This window comes from Biomphalaria glabrata, chromosome 18, assembly GCF_947242115.1.
Source record: "Biomphalaria glabrata chromosome 18, xgBioGlab47.1, whole genome shotgun sequence".
Lineage (NCBI taxonomy): Eukaryota > Metazoa > Mollusca > Gastropoda > Planorbidae > Biomphalaria > Biomphalaria glabrata.
Genome location: NC_074728.1, coordinates 10,390,378 through 10,409,426, shown reverse-complemented (window position 1 = coordinate 10,409,426; position 19,049 = coordinate 10,390,378). Strand labels below are relative to the sequence as shown.

The 19,049-nt window shown below is 33.6% G+C and overlaps 2 protein-coding genes across 6 annotated transcripts in view; one reads left to right on the top strand and one right to left on the bottom strand.

Moving 5' to 3' along the window:
* The first annotated feature begins 192 nt into the window (after positions 1-192).
* LOC106071272 (zinc finger protein 493-like) lies at positions 193-12,302 on the top strand. Of its 4 annotated transcripts, none has more exons than XM_056016782.1 (2): positions 193-314; positions 5,889-12,302. In XM_056016782.1, exon 2 carries the CDS (start codon positions 6,100-6,102, stop codon positions 8,299-8,301), a length of 2,202 nt encoding a protein of 733 aa, XP_055872757.1. In that variant the 5' UTR covers positions 193-314; positions 5,889-6,099; the 3' UTR covers positions 8,302-12,302. The 4 variants fall into 4 exon arrangements, with proteins under 4 accessions (XP_055872757.1, XP_055872758.1, XP_013086789.2 ...); XM_056016783.1 differs by lacking the exon at positions 193-314 and adding an exon at positions 1,874-1,918; XM_013231335.2 differs by lacking the exon at positions 193-314 and adding an exon at positions 1,925-2,062.
* The window catches only part of LOC106071270 (protein ERGIC-53-like), a 20,345-nt gene continuing 13,093 nt past the window's right edge, over positions 11,798-19,049 (bottom strand). For both annotated transcript variants that reach the window (XM_056016795.1, XM_056016796.1), the window contains 5 exons: positions 18,862-19,038; positions 18,541-18,641; positions 17,782-17,938; positions 15,999-16,108; positions 11,798-14,839 (listed from right to left, as the gene is read on the bottom strand). In XM_056016795.1, the coding sequence (XP_055872770.1) occupies positions 14,803-14,839; positions 15,999-16,108; positions 17,782-17,938; positions 18,541-18,641; positions 18,862-19,038 (582 nt within the window). In that variant the 3' untranslated portion in view covers positions 11,798-14,802. The remainder of the gene's footprint in view (positions 14,840-15,998; positions 16,109-17,781; positions 17,939-18,540; positions 18,642-18,861; positions 19,039-19,049) is intronic.

Genomic DNA, 19,049 nt, shown 5'->3' with positions numbered 1-19,049 from the left:
TGTTTAATACTCAAGAAGGGAATCGTCCGATGTCAGTTATGTCGTACTCAAGTCTACTACTCTACAAGAAGCGTCTTCCTTTTAGCGTCACTTAGAGCGTTCTTATTTTTTAAAGATCTGTCACGTCACTTGTCGCTAATTAAAACTTTCCCCTTATTCCCGAAACAAATAACTAATTCCTAATCATGTCATAACACAATCTACCACGCCAGTGGATTCATCAAGCTGGATGTAACATATTGTTAAAGAGGCAGACATCATTTCCTTACAATCAGAAGACATGTCAACTAATCTTTTGTGAATAGTGTCATTAGGTATGGATATTGCACTAAATTTATTTATAAATTTGGCTCCAATCATAACAAGCAGTCTTCGGCCGCTGACAATATCTCCTTGTGAGGTTTTAGAACACTGGCAATTCTGAGAGCCAACAATATAAGAAGCTTCATAGGCTGATAAGTTTTATGGTACTTGCCATCTGAGTCAATTCATACGGCAGAGAGAACTTCATTACAAATGTTGGAACGGGGTCTCTGAATTCCTTCTTGAACTATTGAAGTAAAACTATACCGTAAAAATAATCGTCATTCTCTTTTCCATAATGAATTTATTTTCATTGACTATAATACGATAGCGTATTATTGACGTGATTAGATCTTCACCAAAGAAATGCGTGATACGCCAATAAGTGTTTCGACGAATTGATTAACAGTAATTTCATTTGTTGAAAAATGTATTCTGCAACAACGGAGATGTGATATGCAGCATCTATTTTTGAATAACAATTATAAAACAACAACAACAAAAAACAACAACAACAAAGAACCAATTTAAAAAAAAACGTGTATACTTTCTAACAAGGATGATATGTTCCCTAAAAGTGCCCTCTGTATCCTCTGGCAGTATGTCCTTGTTTATATTTGTCAACCCCACCTTTTTTTTTTTTCATTGATCCTTGACCGTGACGATAGTTTCAAATAATTTGTTTGGTAATAATGTTATCTGAGTAATATCCCACTCTATTGCAATCACTAATGTAAATCTATAGGGCATATCCACTATGGTACAAATATGATTATTACAACACATTAGAAAAAAAAATCCGATTAAAAAAATTGCCAAAAAAAAAAAAAATTTCCGATGGTCTTAGGCGACCCCTGGCAAATGGTCATTCGACCCCCAAAGCAGGGACGTAGCTAGGAATTTCCCATCGTTTGGGGGCCCAGGTTGCTTGACCTCTTTGGGGTCCCTGCATTTTGCATAATATTTATTTTTAATGTAAAAAACCCCCACTCAAGTGGGGGCCTGGGGGATTCAAATTCTCCTCCCCCCACCCTAGCTACGCCACTTTCCCAAAGTGGTCGCGATCCACAGGTTGAGAACCCCTGATCTATAGGCTTTTGATATCAACTAAAAAGATATAGATCTAGATCTAGATCTAGCTCTTTCTATCCGTAATTATTTTCCACTTTCTAATGGAATGATTCATTTTTCTCATGTGTGTTTCACTATCCTGTTATGATTTAACTTTAATAACCTTTGTGTTAGTTACCAGAACATGTTAAATTTGATATATAATTATAGGGTATGCATGCTCTTTTTACGGAATACAAATTAGTTTATAAACCAAATGTAAAATAATAATGTTAATTCAATGGGGTGAAATCAACGCTGAGAAAAAAGCTAAATCTATATGCTTGTGTCTTTTAAACTATTTGTACCGGTACACATTGAAAAATCTGGGTTTATTTTATTAAATCAAGATATCAATTCTGATATTTTAAAATCTGCTATCGAAAATTGTCTGAGGTAGATCTAGGTTTTATATTTAGAGTAAATCTAGATCTACATTAAATATATTATACTTAAAAATAGAATCTAGATTTAGACTATGTATTAACTATAGTCTACTATTAGGGTAGATAATACTTGAGTTATTATAGACTAGAGTCTATATAGACTTATACTAATACTAGATCTAAATCTAGAGATTTAACTAATAACTAGACTTAACTAGACTAGACTTAGTCACTAGAGTCTAGTAGACTACAGTAGAGTGACCGTGAGTTTACTAGAGTTAGAGTTAGTGAAAAGTCTAGATAAAGTAGATTACTCTAGACTCTAGAATAGATCTACTCTAGAATCTAGTGAAATCTAGTCAGACTCTACTAAGACTACTACTTACTACTACTCTACTCTAGATTAGCACCCTGACCCTATCAGCCCTATTACTTATCATAAATATGGCCTAGCCTATGGGCTATAATGTATAATTATATTATACTAATTATAGTATTTATACTTATAGTTATAGTATTATTTTTAACTATATAGTTTGGACTCTATCTTTTAATCTTAGAATCTAGAAGAGTATCTAATCATAATCTAATGATATAATCTATCTACAAGTTCAGTAGTAGTAGTACAATACTGTCAATACTCAATAGTACTATCTAGTTAATCTAGAATCTACTCTAACTCGATGATAGATCTCTCTATACTCTAATAGTATATGAATATGACTTAGACTTATCATTATCTAGATCTACAGTCCAGTACAGACTCATATTAAATGATATTACTGTTACTGTTACACACTTACAGTTACACTCAAGATGTTACTGTCACTAGATCTAACTTAAAGGGACACTCCGATGGTTTTTCAAATTTTAGTTATTGACATATTTAAATTCTAGGGTTAGGGTAATCACGGGTAATGTAATAGTAAAACACTTTACCATTTTGTATTTAAATGCTTAGAAACATTTATATTTAATAAATTAGACAGTAAATTCTTGACATCTCCAAAAAAACGGTGTTCTTTGATATTTTGAGTTTAGGTTATGCATTCGTCACTTCCCTCAACAATAGTGAAAGGGAAACTAGATTTGACCAATCGTATCGCTTCATTGTTACAGTAGCTGTTAGGCTGTAAGTCTTAATGACGGCCTAGTGAAGCACTATGGTACAGTTATATATAGAAGATAGATATATTTAAAAGCATTAGGACAACCAACTCGAGAAAAAAAGTAACATTTTCATCTAAGCCCCTCCCTGCCCCAAGAAGTAAATAGATCGCAGGTCTGACTGGTCAGTTTAAGGCTAGTCTAGACTACGTGTAGTCAGTCATGACAAGACAACCAAGCGATAGTGTTTGTTGTGTGTTGAGTGGTCAGGCGAGAAGATACACACTGCCGTGGTTAGTCAAGTATGTAAATCTACTTTTAATAAGCATTTTTTTCTTTGCTTACAAGATTTAGACCTAACTGCATAGACAAAGATATATTTCTTTTACGAGAATGTAAACGTTACTGTAATGGTTTTCCATTATACAGTAATTCGATAGATTAAATTAATAGGCATGTGTGATGTCACATAGAAACCCGGTGAAAGTCTGACCGTTTTGGATGCGTAGGAAAATTACGTCAGAAAAATATCAATTACTAAGTTATTAAATTATTGCAAATAAAAACAAAATAATAATATATTAAATTTATTAATTATCTGTAAATCAAAAAACATATAAAATATATCAAAAATTGTCAAAACCATCGGAGTTTCCCTTTAACACTTTCACGCTGTCACTGACTCCAGGACACTGTCAGTGTCACCATACTCCATAGTCATACACATAGTGTCCTGTTGATTAATAAGCATAAGATCTAGATCTCTATATTATAATTTATATAAAATATAATAAATATATAGTTAATATAGAATAGATCTACAGATCTAGATATGTCTAGATCTATAAAAATATCTATATATATATACTATACTATAATAGATCTAGATCTATAGAATCTAGATCTATTCTATAGTCAATAGTCTATACTTACTAGATCTAGATCTAAGTCTATAATCCTATAGATAGATCTATATATATTATACTTATATAGACTAGATAATCTAGATCTAGATACTAATTTATTTATATAATAAATAATAGATTGAGTATGTTGAGTCGAGATATCTAGATCTTGCTAGACTAGACCTATTTTATCATATATATACGAACTATAGTCTATAGTTTGTCCATCGTGGTTCGATGATGACCAGTTTTGTCATCCAGGGGGGCTTTGCACTGGGGTTTTGTGCCTCCTCATATGGCTGGTGAGACCTATGTGAGCCTGGAATATTGGCTGCACACTGGGCTGGTTATTCCAGCTGGAGCTAGTGTCATTGGCCTTGCTTTTCTTCTCTGTCGCTTTTCTTCTGCCAGCGCTGTTCTCTTTTCCTCAGCAATTTGTCCGCAAATTTTCACAATGTGTCGCCATGATGTCTGTCATGTATGTGCTTCTGTCTCCCAGGTGGCTGGGTTTATGCTGAACGCTTTGAGAGAAGCTTTGAGGGTGTCCCTAAAGTGTTTTCTTTGTCAGCCTTGTGAGCACTTTCCTTCCCATAATTGGCCATACAGGAGTCGTTTAGGGATGAGGCGGTCTTTCATTCTGCAGACATGTCCTGCCCATCACAGCTGGGAGTGCATCAGAATTTTGTGGATGCATTGCAGACCCGCTCTTCAAAAGACCTCAGTATCTGGTATTTTTTTCTTGCCATTTTTTGACATTCAGTATTTTTCTTAGACATGTCATGTGAAAGTGGTTCAGTTTCTTTGCATGTTTTCTGTACACTCTCCACGTTTCTGAGGCATAGAGCAATGTAGGGAGGATGACAGCTCAATAGACCCTTAGCTTTGTTTTTGTGGTGATACCTCTTCTGTTCCGGACATTTTTAGACAGTCTGCCATTGGATGCACTGGCCTCAGCGATACGCAGGTCGATTTCATATCAATCTTTCCGTTTCTGGAGAGTGTGCTGCCAAGATAGGTGAATCTGTCCACTGCATTTATATCATGTCCATTTATTGTGATGCTTGGATCAGAGTAGGCTTTCCTTTAAGCAGGCAAATATAAGACTTAAGTCTTTTTTGTGTTAATGATAAGGTTATTTTATCATAGTCTAGATCCAATCTAAGTCATTTTTTTTTAAGTCAATAAAGTAATCTAGATCTTAATACTGGTATCAACAAATCAAATGACTAGCTTAAGTTAAACCAATTTTTGAACAAGGATACCAAAAATTCTGATTACAAAAAGATCCCAATCTTATAACCTGCATTATTGATTATTGTACAGCGTAGTATGGTCATAATTTGATTTGACCTGTAAGAGCTACTCTTGTCAGAGCAGACTATTATATCAATGGAAAGGCCATGTCTGAATGGTTCTTACTTTGCACAGATTAGGTCAAACTTGGACTCACTGTGCCTCCTCTGCAGGGTGTCTCATATTCATTTTGATTGCCTCAGCCTTGCCGAATTCTGTTTTGACAGGTGTGCAAATCTTCATGCTATCGGGGCATGACATGGCCTAAATTGTGCCAAAAAAAAAAATATATATATATATATATATATATTTGTATGAACAGACTTTTGGAAAATAGGATTGAAGCCTTTTAAGCCATCACTCACGTGGAGTTTGATGCTGATGACATCTCAAAGTAGTTATGTCCAATAATCCTTGCATTTCCCATTTTCAGAATGTCAAAAAATTTGTGTCAGAGAGTAAAGTACATTCACTATTTAAACAAAAACAAAATTATAACTTGTTGTTAATATTTATACCTTAAAATTATTTGTCCCTCTTTATAAAAAATAAACAGCACAGATATTTAACATATCATGCATCATGTGTGAACAACTGTTAAGAATTGAGTATGCTGCATTTATAGTTTATAGGAGTTTTTGTTCAGATACATAGTACAGAAAAATAAAAATCATTTATTTAAGTCAGTTATCTATAGCCACGCATAAAAAGCTCTGGTATTATTTACTTAGTATTGAAACAGCTCTTTAAATAAATTTACCTTGTATTCATATTTCTTTCTCAGAAATCAAAGTTATTTCCCACTAAAACTGGAAAATCTAGCTATGATCTTCAGAAGGTCAAGTAATTAATTTCAAGAAAGACCTAACACAAGAGAAGGAATGATATTTCCTGTTAAATGATATTTAATGTTGAAGAAACTTAAGCACTTGAAAACTGTAATGATGTATACAATTTTCTAGTAAAAGTTTATTAATTTTCACCTAACAAGCCCAATGGATCTGTTAGTAAGTGCAAAAGCACAGATAGAAAATGGTCACATCAGACTTATACCACAGAACTTGGACACTGATATTTTCCCAGCAAAACGAGATGAAGCAGCAAGAAAGAAGTCTGAAAATATTCCTAGCTTGGATGATGTCAAACTTGAGCAGTCTGAGGACCAGTTTTTACAAAACTCAATAGTTCTAGATTACAATTTAGTTCACCCTGGAATCAAAGTGTACAAATGTGATGTCTGTCTGAAGTCATTCCTCAATGAAGACCTTTACGTTGAGCACCATAAGTTACACAACACTGTAAAGCCTTTCAAATGTGACCAGTGTTTGAAAACCTTCTCAAAAAAGAGCTATCTGAAAAATCATCTGTTTGTTCATGCTGATAGACCATACACTTGCAAAGTCTGCAGTAAATCTTTTTCAAAATTGGCATCTTTCAAAGATCATGAGCTGACTCATGGAGACTTACGTCCCTTTGTTTGCCAGATTTGTGGCAAGGGATTCCTTAAAAAGAATTACTTGAACCAACACAATATGATCCATACAGGAGAGAAGTCCTACATTTGTGACTACTGTTTCAAACCATTCTCAAAACTTTCACACCTAAAAAGGCATCATTTAGTTCACACTGGGCAGAAGCTGTTCTCATGTGTTACTTGCAACAGGTCTTTTTCTAGCCTTTCACAAACAAAAGGGCACGTTTTAAGTCACGTTACAGACAAGCCTATACTGTTAAGGAGGAACTATACCAGATTACATTTTTGCTATTCTTGCCACTTGGCTTTCACCAGTGCTGCATCGTTACAAAGTCACACATTGACCCACGCCAATGAAACCAGCCATTCTGTTGCAGGTAGTGTGAAGGTCAAAAAGAGCTCAACTAAAACCCACAAGTATCACTACTGCGACATATGTGGCTTGCCATTCGACAATCTTAGTGACCTCAATGCTCATTTGTCCAAATTAGAGTGCAATTACATGGATGTGCTAGATATCAAACCACAGATTGATGGGATGACTTTGTGTGAAAATGACAGAAAGCCACCATTTTTGTTAGATCTTAATCTTGGCCTTATGAAAGGTTATCTAGCTCATGTGAGCAATGAAAGCAAGCCTATAAAATGTGAATTTTGTGAGAAGATTCTCACAAGCAAGAGCCACTATAGACGGCATCTGAAGCTACACATAGGCAGTAAACCCTTCCAGTGTGACATATGCTTCAAAATGTTCTCCAGTGAGTGCTATCTTAAGTCCCACAAACTTGTTCACGCTGAAGTGAAGCCATACAGCTGTCATCTTTGCAACAGGACTTTCTCTAAGTTTGCATCAGTCCGAGAGCACCTGCTGATACACTGTGGTGAAAAAGTCTTCAAGTGTGACATATGTGACAAGGCCTTTATAAAAAAGAACTACTTGAATCAGCATAAACTCATCCACACAGGGATCAAATCTTACATTTGTGAATTTTGTAGCAAGTCTTTCTCTAAGATTTCACATCTGAAGCGACATCACATGACGCACACTGGTGAGAAGCCATTTGTGTGTGAGACCTGTGGTAAAGCTTTCTCATCTCGGTCCAGCTTAAAAGAACACAAGTGGACTCACAGCTCAGACAGCGCCATTAATACTGCACTATATAAGGGCCTGTTGGCTAGTCAGAGAAAACTGCTTCAATCCGGAATCAATGTGTATGAGTGTGTCGTGTGTAGTAAAAGATTTCCAAAAATTTATCCTTTAAAAAGGCATCTGCTGGTACACACTGGACAGCAACCCATCAGCCAGGATCCTAACACACCAGCTAGTAAGGGAGTAGCAGGGGATAGTAAAACTCTTCAGTTTAACAAAGACTTGTTTCATTGCACCATCTGCAACAGATATTTCACATCCATTGGAAGGCTTGAAAAACACCAAAGTTTGCACGGGTCTAGCAACCAAGGTTTCAGTTGTGAGACTTGCGACAAGGTCTTCCTCAAGTTGTGCACCCTTCGAGAGCACAGACGCAAGCATAGTGGGGAAAGACCATACAAATGTGAACTCTGCTACAAAACATTCCTAAGAAGTAACCACCTTAAAGAGCATATGAATGTTCATTCTGGTGTGAAATCCTACACATGTGGGTTGTGTAGCAAGTCCTTCTATAGAAACTCACATTTAAGAAGACATTTACTGATTCATAAAAGAGAAAAACAAAGTTTTTAAGATTTAATTAGAATTTCAATTAATTAAATTAAAATATTTTTTAAGGGATGAACAATTATGTAAATTAAGGAAAACCTGTACATTTTCAGAAGGTGGTTTTTACTGCAATACAGTATCATTGCCCATTAAATTTTTTACTAGATGGGCCATATTCTTATAGATCTGCCAGTGTGATTAACATGCTCAGTGCATTCTGATCCAGTCTCTCTTGTGGACATAAGCTCATGTTGAATTATGAATTGGAAATTCCTGATCTTCAATAAAGTTTGAACTAGAACACCAGCAGTTTCTGCCTCACCCCAATGTTATGACCAAATCAAAAGCAATAGCCCTAACAAATCTTGTTGACTTTCACTTATATTTTATTCCATTACGATGTCGGCTTCCACAGATTGGGTTTCATTTTAATTTGAGTGATCTCCCTTTAGCCCAAGATCATAGATATGCATATGATTCTCATGTTAATTTTGAATTTCAATAAAAAAATGTACTCAGTTTTTACACAAGATTTAATTTCTATATATGATAACTTAGACATGCTCATCAATTTATGTTGTTGTTTTTTTGCCTAGTGCTAGCGTGGATAAGCTGCCTGTAGAAGACAGGGAAACCAATGACTTAAGTCAATTTCCATTTGTGATAAATTATCTTGTTTTAAGTAAATACTGTAATTTATCAAAAATAAAATATTTGTTAGTTTTCAGGATGATAATATGATCCAACAAGATATCATTTCTGGGCATGTTAAAAAAAAATTGCATTCACACCACTGTTTGGCTGTGATTGTTAACTTAATATTATTTATTTTATTACTATATTCTACAGGTTAATGTATTTATTCAATATTGTTGAATGCTTCTGTGAAATTGACAATTGAAATTTCTACATTATAATATTAATATATTTCAAATATATATTTTTTGGCAATAATAATAACTCAAAGAAAACAGGTAAAAAAAACACTTTGGTTTATTATTTTGCTGTATTAATATTGTATTTTGTAGCTTTTTTTTTAAAATGACTTTCTATATTTTTAACTTCTGACCGATTTTCTAAAAACTGTGCTCTAATTTTATTCTTTTATGTTATTAGTGTACCCCCTGCATAATAGTCAAAAATATTATAAAACACATTGTTTTATAGAATAGATTCGCTATTTTAAGCTTATTGAGCTAATTTTTTTTTTTCTTTTTTGAAGATTTTCTGTTTAGTTTTTGGAAATATTACATTTGATTGAAACTTGCTAGTAAATACAGCTTATTCTCACATAAATTTGATTGAAACTGTTGCTAATAAATACAGCCTATTCTCACAGTGTGAAGCTTATTGTAAAGAAAACAATATATATATATAGGCATGATCAGTCTTAGCATAGATCTTTTGTTGAGGGCTGATGGTCATTTATGGTGATGCAACCTTGCCTGCTCTTGTTAGCCAAAGTCACTACAGAAAATTTACCATTAAATAAATATGTAAAAATATTTTATTTAAATGTTTGTTGTAATTCATTCATAATTTTATAGTAATTTCTCTTATCAGTTTGCAAATTTTTCGTAGGTTTCAAAAAACAACAACCATGGGGTGACATGAATCATGAAAATGGCTCTAAGATTTTCCTAGAAAATTGGTCACACATGGAAAACTCTGGTTTGACTTATAATTTTTAAAAGTATAATCTTTAAATTAAATTTGGCTTTTTTTTAATATTTTGAACACTAGGGTATGTCAGAGTGTATTCCCCTTGTGTTCATTAAGGGGAAAAAACAAATTCGGGCATCTTTTTATAAATTCATTAGCTGGGACTGATAGAATTACTTTGTGATACTATATATTTGTTTATAATACTGTTATAAACCTGGTGGTGGCACAGATGGGGGTAGTGGTGTGAGTGTAGTCAGCCGACGCAAATCGCCCCAGGCCAGCGCTAGACGAGCGGTCAACCGTGACGAGCTACGACGGTCAACCGAGTCGAGTATGAACAGGACGGTACGGGAAGGATCGCCGTCGTGAACAGAGCTCATGAGCGTCACGAGAGTTGTAGTCATCTGACCACCTAGAAACGTCGAGCGGCGTTCTGTCCGGTTCGAGAAGGCCAGTAGGGACCCTATATAAAGAGCGGAGGTGTCGCAGTCAAGACAGTCGAGAAAAGGGGCTCAATACAGCAAGGTTGAGAAAGCGGGTTCACGACAGGAGTTCAGAACACGGTCGACTACAGCACAGTTCAGCGGTGTGGTTCTGTACGGAGCATTACGACGGTTCAGTGCGGAGTACTATCAAGTACAGTTGAGACGAACGGCGTCTTGATCTTGGTCTGTGATCGAGTCCGACACAACGAGCCTAGTGTGTGAAGTCAGTCCTGAACTGTTGAACCCAGTGCAAGCCCGGAACGAGACGGAGAGGCCAGTGCAAGAGTTGATACGGCGGAACGGTGTTATCGGAGAGATATTTGTTATCGCAGAGCTATTTGTACTGTTCTACGTGCTGCCAATTGTACAGTATTAGCTGTTATTTATGGACATTAAACCTTTACGTTATTTTGGAGCCCTGAGTTGTCAAGTTCTTTAAGTTGGTGGTGTATGGTGCAGTTTGCAGAGAGCCTGGATAGTGAGATTCGTAACAATACTATTACACTTTATACATAGAAAATTCATTAGTTATTAAGAGCAAAGTAATCACTTTAACACCTTCATAAAGGAGGCATTATCTTCTTTTAAAAAAGTACTTTTTAAATTCTACTTGATTTATCTATCTGGTAAAACCTTTTTGTTTGACTTTGTTCTTTTCATTACCAGATTTTTCTGTAAATCAGACTTAATAAAGAAAGTTGTATATAATACAGATACCTGGTAGAAGTTGTGTATAAATGTATCTAAGAAGGTTAGCCATAATATATTTTTAGTTTAAGGAATATTTTCTTATTTACTCATTATTTGCAATGTTTGCCTAGGGCAAGGGGATTAAAGCAGTCAAGTACCTGTAATAGCTTGCCTTTTCAAGTGTTAGTTTCAATTCAGACATTTTTGCTAATTTTTTATTTTCAGGTTAAATTATTGCTTAATTAAATTGATTTCTTTATTCAGACTGAACTATCTCAAGATGTTTATTCTTTGTATAGTAGTAGAACCTATGGAAGTTTGACATAATTTGTTGCCTGGTTAATAATTAGTTTCACAATCCAAAGTTTTAAAACTGGAGCAATGTTGTATGTTTATGTCATTGGAAGCAGTTTTTGCTAGAAATGGCCACACATAGGCTGTGTCTAATAAATAAATGTAGAAATAAACTATTGTAAATATGAAAATTTCATGGCTTTTTTTTTTATAAAGACTGTACCCTGTCACCAGTAGGTATACTGTGGCCTGTTAACAAAAATGATTCTGCTAGATTAGTTTATATGGTAACCAACATAGTCAATACAGATTTCACTGTCACCTATACATTGTACTTTAGTGACTCTTCACATACCACCAGTATACAAAAGACATAACAAATAAAATGACAATTGAATGTTTATTACTTCATTTAGTACAGCAGTACTCATGACCCATCACCAAAAGAACAGAAATCTGACCACCAAATCAACACATACACTTAACTCATTTGAAAACAATACAATAGATGCTTTGATAACTTTCGTACAACTAAATAACTTATTTTGTTTTGATTAGTTTTAAGAGTAGATACTTTTGATTGACAGTAGAAATTTGATAATTGCTAAGAGAAGAATATCAATGGAATTTATCATATGGGGCAAACAAATACTTTTCTTTTGCACCAGATAGATATGCACATCTAGATTAGTCTATTTCTTTTTTTTACTTATATCCACTATAGTAGCAGTGCTCTTACATGGTTATCCATAGACAATCAAATGCACATTTTTTTCAGGCATGAGAACTTTAAAAAAAATGTTTTTGTGTTATGGTCAGAGAGTAAACATTTTTGTGAAATAATGGCAGTTGAATAATTGAGATTTATTTGTGATATTAATAAAGGACCTACACATAGCATTTGTTCTAAAAAAAAATCAATAGACTCGAGCCTTGAAAAGTTCCATCTAGAGGGCTAATAGAATAAGAATTGTTATGCCACTTCCTCCCATGTGAATACAAATAAAGTATCTTTAGAAGGTTATCTCTGCACATTTTCACATGAATGATTCCTTTTAAAGCTTTAATGAACAGATTGACACTTACGCACATACACCAAATGAACAACATATATTGAACAACCAAAGATAAAATAGTTTTAAAGCTAATCATTCTAAAGAGGAGACCATCAACACTACCAGCATGTGATGCCACCATGCTTTGGATACATCTCACTAGGGATCACACTCTTCACACACATGTTTAGTCAGAACTCATTAGGCACTATCAGTGTACCTTGACTAACAGCCAGGAGTATGGTGACAAAACTAACACACCATTACATACACAATGTTAGGGCTAGTCAAAATGATTGTAAGTAGCTCACTGTAACCAGATCTGACTAGAACATTTAGAAATACATGTAGAGTTGAATACAGACTAGTTTGCCATGTGATAAGATGTGCCATTTTCAATAATTGGTTCTTTTTATTGAATTGCATTTCTCATCTACACTGACTCGAAAACATAGTCACAAGATATTCAATATATAGTTATTCTTTTAAAATTACTTTGTATAATTGAATACAGGTATATTTTCATTCTAGAAAACTTAAAATTTAGCTACACCCTTTTTTTTGGGACAAGAATAAAATAGGTTTGACAATGAGACAGAAATATTTCATGTCAACATTTTTACTGAACTCAGTATATTGTTTCACACAAGTACAAAAGACAAGAAGGCCAATAAAATCATCAGTAAACTAAAATCTCAATGGATTTGTAGATTGCTACATATTTGTATTTCTTTCTTGTACCGGTATCTGTATTTAAAAAAACAAACTAAAAAACTTATAATCCCAGTATTTATTCTTATACATACTAAGCTCATGCTATACCCATAGTCTGAACATTAGTTTTGTGACCATTAGCCAACACTGACTGAAAGCAGCACAAGACTCATGTTTTACCTTCTGTACAGAGTCTTTAGAGGAAAATAAAGTTGTCCACCTTGTACATATCTTATATCTGTTAATCTCCAGAATTAATATCAAGAAGAGAACAAAAGTTAATTCTGTGCTCGTTGGCACAAGTGTAAAGCTTCAATAAACAGTCAATTGAACATAGAAATGATTTATGTCAACAAATGATGTCAATAAAATTAAAGCAAAAGTTTTGACTCATAAAAATATAACCATCCAACTACATCATCCATATAGATGACACTGAAGGAGACTTGGTTCATATATGCTAGGCCTTGGTATGAAATTATCATTTTATAATACATTCTTTGGATAACAAACTTTCCTTTCAAGCCATTTAGTTTCCTAATCAACAGTTCATGAAAGTGTCATGTAACCAGAACAACCCTCTTTCAAAATATATTGTATTTAATAAAAGACACCCAAAGCCTCAACTAAGACTCAAAATCAATCCTTTAAGTCTAGCTTGGGATCATTGTGCCACCTTTAGTTATTCAATCCTCCACATACAGACCATTCAACAAAGTCTAAAAAAATTGAGTAGAATGAAAACCAAATGCGTTGACAAAACACTTTTCAAGTAAAATAAAACTTGTATCCAAAGTAAATTAAAAAAACACACACTTACACCCTCACCTAATAAGAAAAAAAAGTGCTAGTAAATATTTTGTACAAGAAACCATAGGCATGTACATGACATCCATACATATATAGAAAGATATATATGCTCTCAAATCAATGCTGCCAAGGTTCAAGTAATTTTCTCTGAGGACAAAGGCAAACTGTCATGAACATTTTTGATACACAAAACTTGTCTCCAAGAAATAAATATTGAAATATAACAACAGCTTTGATTCAAGGTTCATCTCACAATGTAGCTGTAGACCAGGTCAACCAGTAAAATGGCTGAGCAAGCACACTTTATAGTTTTGATCCTAATCACAAAGAATATCACAATAACATTACCTTGGCCCAAATAAACAGACGGCACAAGCTCAAAAGTCGACACGAATAATGTACAACATCCAGGAATGACTGTGTCAGCTCATTGCATCACACACACACACTCCACATCCTTGCGTCAGTCAAAGCCATTAAAACATTATGAATTTATGTCTACAAAATTAACACTTAAAGAACACAAAGTCAGTCAACATTTCCTACAAACTTTTGCTCTAAATGCTCTGACTTGACCTGACAAGCCAATCTAACATCATCAGATTGAAATAGAAACAAAATATAAGTTGTATAAATGAATTAAAATGAGAATTGAAACATTTTCTGATCTAAATATTTGATATAAGTTGGGTGATGGGAATGGGAACTGAAATGGAAGAAATTGAAATATATCATTTGATGACCTGAAGCTCTCTTACTGAAGCACCCTCAGGCACCTCTACAGTACAGACAACATTCTATGGGAGACTTTTTTAATAAAACTTTTTAGCTTGAGCTTCTTTATTAGATCTGAAAAGTAGAAAAAAAAAAATTGGTTGGCTTAGCTGTGAGACCCAAAATGAATAAAGCTTTTAAAGGACTGATATGGATAAATAAAATGAACAGAAACAAAAAAAAGTATAAACTTCAATGCAAAGGATGTTGTATACAAAAAACCCAGACCTCTTCCACTGACAAGCTTTGGGTTGATCTAAGGCACTGAGTAAGAGATGTTGTATACAAAAAACCCAGACCTCTTCCACTGACAAGCTTTGGGTTGATCTAAGGCACTGAGTGAGAGCTGTCATGGCAAGGAAGGTTGTTATCTAGATTGTATTGTATCATTTGTATCCAAATTGATAGTGGCTTGTGTTTGTCTAATCAACTGAAGATTGTCTCACCAAGACTTTCACACAGACTTCAACCTGCATTCTGTATGTTCTCAATGGAGAGAAACTGGCTATTTATGCGCCACAATGTAACAACAGGTTGACTTCAGCCCAATAAACTAGCTGACAAGCTCAAACCTAACTCGAGTCCTAAACCTGTCTGTAGTGTGTATGATTGTGAACTACAAAAACATAATACAGCTACTTTCCAGTCTAAACTAATACAAATTTTTAGCTATTCATTCACTTAACTCTTTCTCTGTATTTCTTTAGACAAAACCATCATTGGTTTTACCCCATTAAATTAATTTGTGTTTTTTATAAACATTAATTTGTGTTAGATAAAAAGAGCATACATTTCCCTTTCATTTTTATACCAAAATAAATTATTTTCTGATAACAAAGTTCTAGAAGTTTAATTATAACAAAGAAGTGAACTAGAAATGAACAGAATGAATAATTCCGTCGTATCGTAGAAATAATTACGGAGAGAAAGAGTTAGGTATTGGAATATTGAATCATTTAGCTAAAAGTCTAGCTATGGGAGTATTTGTAAAGAAAAAAAATGAAATATGACTTAGAATTCTGAATTTGCTGAATGGTCTCGCTGGACAACATAGAACTATAATATGCTTGAAAATTATAATTGCGTTTTTTTGTTTGATTAACCAAAAAAAAAAAAACAATTAACATATTATTAGATTTTAACTTTGGCTAAAACATAAGTTCTATGCTCTGAATGTAAAAACACATTAATCTAAAGAAAATATTGAACCAAAGATAGAAAAGTAAGTGTTTACCTATAGACCATGTATCCTATGGTAAGTACAAATTGAACTATTAAGGCCAAGAAGAAAACTGTTGATGAAAGACATCCCTGGGATGATGGAGGTGGACACTGTAAATTGGCCTGAAAAAAAAAAAAAAAAAAAAACATCAAATAATAGAACTTGTCTAAACTAAAAAGTCAGAATAGCTGATAGTATTCTAGTATTCAACATGGACACGAATTGAGTCTAAAAAAACTTTGCAACCATTAGCATATTACAGGGGTCGGCAACCTGCAGTTCGCGAGCCACATGCGGCTCTTTGGATGTTAAGCTGCGGCACTTATTTATTTTATCGAAAAGAAAAACATTAAAAAATCGTTCTGATTTGATTCTATCTCTCAGCCACTCGCTTTTCAGCGCACCCCTCCCTCATGTCTTGAAATGTAACATATTTGCAAATGAAAGATATTCAACTTTCTTCTGCTTATCACTTGATATAAATGCGACATAAAAAGACACGGCACAACCTCGTGACAAAATAGAAGAGAAGATACAGCTAATGTTGTGCAAAAATACCTTGAAGACAATATAATAAACATAAATAAAATCATTTCAATAGCAACTGATGGAGCCAGAAGTATGACAGAAAAAAAGGGTGCAACTACGATTCTTAGGCGCAAAATAAACCACGAAATTCTTGCATTTCACTGTATAATACACCAAGAAGCGCTTTGAGTCCAAACATTTCGGGCGGAAATAGTTGAGGTAATCAATTTGGTAATCAAGACTTTTAACAGTATCTTGTCAGAAGCACTCTACCATCATCAGTTTAAATGTTAAACGAAATGGAGACTCACTATTCATACCTCCTAGATACCCAGCCTATGTTTTGGTAGAAGAATTCGTTTGTTTTGAAGAAAAAATTATTCTTTATGCAGAAATGGTTCAAAGCGGTCAATTACTTCAATTTCTATTTGTAAAGCAATATTGCGATAAAACCAGTGCAACTGTTGACACGAGTTACTTCAGCAGTTATGAGTCGTGTTTGAAACTAAAAACAAGATATGAGCCAAATAAATCCAAACTTTCTAAAACCATGCAAAGCCATAGTTACTACTGAATTTGTTAGTTAAATTGTTTGTTATTAAAGTATAGATTAGTGTATATATAATTTGTTGTGTAAAAGACTATTATAAATTTATATTTTTTCTTATGAATACATAGATTAGTTTTTTCAATCAAAACACTTTATTTATGCGAGTACTATTTATTGTTTGGAAGAAAAAAATCTTGTGGCTCTTTAAAAACGTTGAAATTTTGTAAATGTAATTTTTGGCTCTTCCAACTCAAAAGGTTGCCGACCACTGGCATATTATACATTTCTAGGCATATTACTGTAATTAAACAAAGGCAGACAACAGCTTTGTCTGCATTAGATGTGGCAAAATGTGTGTGGGTTTGCGTGATCAAATGAAAAACTGTACTCAAATCTTCGAAATGGAAGACAATATCTAAATTTTATAATTAGGCCTATAATAATTTTTGAATTAAAATTATTAGGATAACCAGTAGTAGTATGCTTCATTTCATACATTCCCAGTTTTTTTTCTATATATTACTTAGACCAATCAACTGAACATGAATATGTTAGATAGCATTGAGCCTGCTAAACAAATACAACATTTGAGCAACGTTTTTCTTTCCAATTTTTCTTATGTTTATACTTTGATCCCTTAAAGAGCTACTAAACATGCTTGAAACCTAATTTGTAAGTTAAAAGAAAAAACAATTGAATTCAAATTTATCATCCTACCTGAGGTTTATTCAATATTTCTCTGACATCGTTACCAATACCGGAAATTTTATCTTTCATCTCGTGTAGAGCCATCTTATCTTGAACACCTCCGCCACCACCGCCAGCCTGGTTCTGAATGCTGCTAGCTTTTTGTTGGATGTCATTCACTGTGTATCTGATGGAAAGTACATAGCAAAATGAAATTTTTAAAATTTTATTTTTTTTAAAATGTGACCATGGAAAATTTACTAATACATAGTTTACTGAAGTGAATAATACCTGTACTTTGTTTTGTAATTATACACCAGTTGATGTCTTGGTAATTTTTTTTATAGAGAAAATTGGTGTGAGTAAGGTTAATTATTTAATATGTGTGTAAAATGCATTTATGTGTCTTCAGTAATAAGCATAAAAAATGTAAACATCTATTAATAAATAGATATTCTAAATCCTATTTACATTGATAATTTTAAAATTGCATTTTTTGCTTAATTTTTTTTTAGGTGTATTAATTTGTTAACATCCCAAACAGGTAATTGTTAGTTCTATTAATGTAACAAGTAATTGTTTTTTTTCTCATCAAAGAGTAGCATTGCTTTTAATATCAATAATGGCCTTGAAAAGTTCACCCATTTACACAAATATTATAAATATACTGATTAAAATAACAAAGAAATAAAACTGTTTAATCAAATTATTTAGGATGATTTTTAATTTTAATCACCATTAGTTAAAAAAATTAAAGGAAGCAATCTGTAAATATAAATGGGACATTACTTGAGATCGCCAAGTTGTTGCAAAAGTGAATTTTGATTGTTCAAAAGTCTATCAATTTCATGTCTTTGTATTCCACCAGAGATCTGCTGTTGGCCTCCTCCCTAAGCATCAACAGAAACATTAATATGCAATCAAATATGTGATAATTTGGATTACTGAAAGCAACAATATCACTGCTTCAAAGAATAGAAAAAATTGTAGTATACTTATATTGATAGCAACGTCATGCAAACAGAATACTTATACTTTTTATGGAAAGAGAGTCCACAGTTTCACAACACAATTTAAACTGCATTATGAGAACATATAAGTAAGACTAACCTGAACTTGACCTCCCTGCTGCCCTTGTCCAACAGGCATTGAGTTGATTCTTGAGATAACCATCTCCTGGCGGCCCATCAACTCATCCAACTTTCTGTTCACCTCCCTCAGCACGTTGTTAATCATGTTCTGTCCATCAAAGATTTGTTTCATTTCTTTCTCATTCTGAGACTGGAACTACAGAGATG

What these genes read in the sequence shown, in the direction of transcription:
- LOC106071272 (XM_056016782.1), top strand. Translation starts at nt 6,100, where the DNA reads ATGGATCTGTTAGTAAGTGCAAAAGCACAGATAGAAAATGGTCACATC.